The following is a 5,233-nucleotide window of genomic DNA, read 5'->3' as shown; positions in this document are numbered from 1 at the left end:
TATTGTGATATCACGCGCTAAAGCGGTATTCACATTCATATTCACATAAGGTGATTAAGTGTGCTAGAATATCCCCTTAGCACTTTAGCACGATTGACATCACTTTAGTACTTTAGCACCGGTGATATCACCCTAGCACTCTACCACCTTTGATATCGCGGACCGTTTTTCCATGACCTCAGTTGCCATCGGTCATAATCAATGTCACAGTCCTCGTTGCCGCCTCTGTCAAGGCCCATATCAGTAATTATACCCATGCCACGCCGTTACGACCATCCTTCGCTGTGATTCTGTGGGTCTGGCCAAATGGTGAAAGTTGGCCAGCGATGTGCCAAACGCCTGTCAGGAAGCCCCAGGACAAAAGCCAATAAACTCCAGCCTAATCCCTGCTGTACTCCAAGGTAGCATTGGGGCCGACCTTTGTAATGACGCTTCGCAAAATAAACCCACGATACTGTTGACAAGATCTGTCACCCAAATTATCCTCAGAGTACCATTGGAGCGCCTAGTACATCGGGCCAGTCTGTCCAATAAGAAATCCAGAGCTACCACCTGAGCTTATTACTTTACGCAGTTCAAACGCACCAATACATGGTTGAACGGCCTTTGTTCCAGAGCCACGCCACATGCCGCCCTCAGAACGCTGGGGCGACATAGTGATCCGGGATGGTAGAAGTTGTTTGTTCTCTACACAGAGTGGATCCCCAATACCCTTGCAAATAAAGAGCAATTTTTTGCGCATAGCGTCGGCTATCATGACTAAACTTACCCGAAAGTTAAATTCGGACGAAAGGAAGGTTTTTTGGTATTAAAAAGAGAGCTGCAGACGGAGTGTGCAGCACTCGCAAGAACAACAATAATGATTTTATCAACAAGCTTAGTTAACATGAGTCTCATAACGTGACACTATACGGAGTGGATCCCCAATACCTTTGCAAATAAAGAGCAATTTTTGCAACGAAGATGGCCCAAGCTGAACCTACGCATCGAATTTCACGGCCACCGGGTGACGACTTAAGAGTAACGAAGATGGCCCAAGCTGAACCTGCGCATCGAATTTCACGGTCACCGGGTGACGACTTGAGAGTGGAAAGCAGGAATGGCAATGGAGCGGAAGGATATGTTGGAGTTCCCCCATTAAGCCGGTCAGTTGGCTTCCCAAACCTGTTACGGCCTGCCGTACTGTTACACCACATAGGCAAAAAGGGTAGGTCAAAAATCGCAATTCTAGCAATTATTTACGGCAGTTGGTAATTACTATAAGGCTACCGTGCTAGGACCGTCACAAACCTTACAAACTTATTCCCTTACCCTATACAAGAACAAGGCGCAGAAAGATGGCCGAGATAGGCGACGAATTTAAGCATATTCGCTATCTAGGTATAACTAACCTAACAGTACGGACAGGTGGGATACCTAACAAATCGAGTTTCTGTAACTATAGACGTTGCGAACTTACAAATGCGGTCAGATTGTCATATATTGTAGCCCAATTTTAGCATCTGCCTATTTGACATTACTAACTCAGTGAAAATCGCATGGATTGTTGTTGTAAGCAGAATGATCACAACCCTGCGAGCTTTCTTCTCAAGGCAAATGACGCTGCCAATCGGATTGATCGTGTGTGAGACAGAAACGGATGCTGGCTTACTGATGAGAAGAACTGCCTGACATGACGGATATGCGGGGGCACTTACAGTGACTGCAGGTAAATGCCCTGCCTTGAGAAGACCTAGAAATGCAGCCGCTGATTGTGACCATTTTCGGTGACCGCCACCGAGACCTTCCATGATCTTATGGAGGAACAACGCCACATAGGGCATCCCTGCTGTCCTGGTATGCTGATCCTGCATTGGCTCGTAGCTCCAATCGAGTACTACCTGCTTTTAGAATCCCATTTTGCCACAAAAGGATGGACGTAACTAACCAATCTTAACATCACCACTGGAATTCACCCGTATGGAGTCGATGCGAAATCCAATCGAGAGGAAAAGCAATCTTTGAATGCCTCGAAGAACCTGCGTCCCATCAGTATACACCCACCAGCCGAATGGAGTGAAGTGTTGTTTAGGGCTTACTTGCAAGAAAGCATTGGCAATTTCCTTGTCGGCAAGGGGGCCAATCTCAAGAATGTCTAGGTCGATATATTCGTATGTTGCGTAGAACTTGCCCTTTTGATGATAGAGCGCAATGACTCTCGCTACATTAGGCACAGCAATCTGCGATAGGCATTTCAAGTCCAATAGCCCTGCATTTCTCACCTCCTGTATGACAGCCAGCTTGCGGATATGGTTTTTCCGACAAACACCCACCCATGCCGTTGTTCCTGCAATGGTAGCATCTCCTGGAACAGGAAAGTAATCTTCGTTTGGGTGCCGACAAATCAGCACCACTGGGTACGCGTTGGACACGCGAAGGTGGAGTTGCTGGAAAGCTGGCTTGCGGCGTAGCATTTTGCACTGTGTGGTGGTCTGAGGCAGTCTTGAGAGGGAGCAAGAGGAAGTTGGATTATTCTCATTTACAGAGGATGCGATTGAATTGCTACTACATGTGTAGTACATAGGGCTTATTGACTGTCTATTATACTACTTGATTATAGCTGTTACGTACTGTACAGCATCGTGCATATGTCATTGTGTTGGCTCATTTACCGTGCAGAACCTTCGCAATGCAATGCAGACAAAGAGTAGAATCACCTAAGGAGTCCGGAGCAGATTCTGTCTCAAACAGAAGTGGCAAGTTATGGCCACTTGGACAGCCCAGGTTCTCAGGCGCAGTTTTCCGCCGTTGGTCCCCAATGTACGTGGCACGTCAGGGGTAGCGTGATATTGTAGTTGGAGCCTGTAGTGCGAATAGTGACTTCAAATGATTTTGCGATGCAGAATTCTGCGGTCAGGAATGGCTCTGCCATGAATTCTATGGAGACAGTGGATTTAAAGGCGGATAAATATCGACCTTTGTCAATTAGAGAAAGTCAATTCAGAACATTAAGGCAAACGGCCAGACGTCGCTATGGCAGGCTCCACCAGTCAACCTCAGTCTAACAGCTCGCAAATTTTCCAAGTTTGCGCTACCGCAATCGTTCAAAGCCAAACGCAAATGCAGCAGTCGCGATTGTACGCAGAATCTCAACGCCAACTCGCAGAATCACACAAAAAAGAGGCAGCCTCGCTTCGCTCAGAGCTGCAGCAGCTACGTAGCGCTATTTTTTACGTGCAAAGAGAGAGAGATGGAGAAAACAGCAAATGCACCATTCTGCAAGAGCTGATTGACACTCAGCGCTGTATCATTCGAGACTATGAACGACAGCGCCAGGGTCAGATATCCAGCCACCTGCAAGAGCCAATGAACTATGAGTCAAATCTTCAACAATTCACCCATGTCCCTGTCACTCAGGATAACCCTGTTGAGACTGGTGGAGGCGAGCCAGGGGGCCTGCATGTGGGCCAAATGGAGTAACTGGGGCTTGGTTTTCTTTTGGGAAACAAAGCAGCCAAAAGGCGCATCGCGATTTGTATGGGCCGTTTCTGTCTTGCCGCACGGCCCTCCGGATGGGACGGTCCGGTTCCGTTGGATTAGCAACCTATATAGCTCAAACTCAACAGCCTGTTTTTTCTGATGCTGATGCCTTGTCCCTTTCATTTTTGCTTGTCTGTTTTTGGCTTCTGAGCTACCTCTTTAATTGCGTGACATCTGCTCGCTCCTCTTGCAGGGGACGGGGGAGACCGAATCTGTAAACAAGCGGCGTACTTGACATCACAATGTGGAAGAAGCTCCGATGGTCTAAGTCAGGCCGTCGAGGCCATGGCCAAGGCCATGATGATACATTTGAAAGTTGTTCCTACCAGGGCATTCGATTTGATTCTGATCGACCACCACCTTCAACCTCAGATGATTTGACCGTCCAGTCACTAGGCGGTACAACCGCGGCGTCAAACAGAAGCCCCGAAGTCCTCCAGGCAAGGAAAGCTCAAACTATAATGAAGCGGCAAATGCACGACATGACAGCAGTCCAGCTGAAGCAAGAGATTGAACGGGTGGTGCGGGAGAACGGTGCCCTGCTCAGCGAAATTGACTACTTACAGCGTCGATTAGCTTATCTCGAACCCTTGCTGCCAAAAATCTACTTTCTTGGGAACATGCTTAGATCTGTCGCGGGCGATGCCGAGCAACCTGGCAGGGAGATGTCCGCTACGACTCCACAGCACACCCCAGGGAGCCCAGGGCCGTAGAACTTGGTTGGTTGAGAAAGATGAAAAGCTGGCGCCTATGGAACGATAGACTGAGTGACATTGCCGCGAGACGAGATCGACACACTGAGCCCAGCCAGCTAAGTCTGTAGTAGAGTTTGGGCATAGTTTGGAAGACGGCCAGTGCCGAATGAGAGATTGCAATAGATCTTTTTCTATTTTTTGTCGAATAAGTATCTAGTGATAAATCCTTAATTTGCTAGAAGCGATTTATAAACCTCTGCTGGGGAGCACGGAAGGATTCGAGGCACCAAAAGTCCACCTGCAAATGTACCAAAACTGACGACCATTTCCATCCACGGTTTCTTTCACCCGCCCTCAGCAACTTTGCTTGTAGTCAATCAGGACAAAAAGCGAATCCGGGACTGCAGCTTACAACCCCTGGCAGTCGGGTACACAACTCGCGTCCTTTGAACCACCTGCCACAACATCGCCTAGCACAGCCTTCATGAGGTGCATAGGTGCGGTGGGGTTTTTTCTCCCATAATCCTTGCGAACGCTCAAAGCTCAGTTTGGACTACCCGCTTCCGGATCTCAAGGTCAGGTAGACAGACCTGCCTGCCAAGACCGAAGCAACTCCACCGGCAGTTGATTCAAAGAGCCCATTTTGGACCAGGGCTCTCTCGTGCAGGGATTCCTCCGATTCATCCAAATTTTGGCCCACACACAGGGCACGATATTTGAACAAGGGGCCTCATACATTACAGGGGCATTTAGCGACTGGGAATCCATGTTTGTAGGAAGGGACGCCTTATTCTGGCCCTAGTCATCATCTGTGCACCTATCCACACTCCGCCCTTTTGTCCATCCACTAAACGCGCTCTCATTCCTGAAATGGGCTCTTGGACGGCTTGCTTCGTCCAGTTCTAGCTCCTCGAAATCAATGTACTGGGTGAAACGTAGGAAGTCTTTTCGTGTAGTCTTCCAAGAGCTAGTACTTATCTACTCAGTTACTCGATCTTTTGTGACCCTTAAGACAGACA

General features: G+C 48.3%; 3 protein-coding genes across 3 annotated transcripts; 2 read left to right on the top strand and 1 right to left on the bottom strand.

Moving 5' to 3' along the window:
* Positions 1–1,922: 1,922 nt before the first annotated feature.
* Positions 1,923–2,453, bottom strand: MAA_01396 (uncharacterized protein; the record flags this gene model as incomplete). The annotated part of the gene is made up of 2 exons (XM_007819394.2): positions 1,923–2,018; positions 2,079–2,453. The coding sequence occupies 2 exons, from the start codon at positions 2,451–2,453 to the stop codon at positions 1,923–1,925; spliced, it is 471 nt and encodes a 156-aa protein (XP_007817585.2).
* A 559-nt stretch (positions 2,454–3,012) lies between these two features.
* MAA_11690 (uncharacterized protein) lies at positions 3,013–3,459 on the top strand (the record flags this gene model as incomplete). The annotated part of the gene is made up of 1 exon (XM_011412605.1): positions 3,013–3,459. One exon carries the CDS (start codon positions 3,013–3,015, stop codon positions 3,457–3,459), a length of 447 nt encoding a protein of 148 aa, XP_011410907.1.
* Positions 3,460–3,761: 302 nt separating this feature from the next.
* On the top strand, positions 3,762–4,232 carry MAA_01395 (uncharacterized protein; the record flags this gene model as incomplete). The annotated part of the gene is made up of 1 exon (XM_007819393.1): positions 3,762–4,232. The coding sequence occupies one exon, from the start codon at positions 3,762–3,764 to the stop codon at positions 4,230–4,232; it is 471 nt and encodes a 156-aa protein (XP_007817584.1).
* Between the last annotated feature and the right edge of the window lie 1,001 nt (positions 4,233–5,233).

Source organism: Metarhizium robertsii (assembly GCF_000187425.2).
Source record: "Metarhizium robertsii ARSEF 23 chromosome Unknown MAA_Scf_13, whole genome shotgun sequence".
Classification (NCBI taxonomy): domain Eukaryota; kingdom Fungi; phylum Ascomycota; class Sordariomycetes; order Hypocreales; family Clavicipitaceae; genus Metarhizium; species Metarhizium robertsii.
The sequence above is the reverse complement of the archived record's forward strand: the minus strand, read 5'-3'. Positions and strand labels throughout refer to the sequence as shown.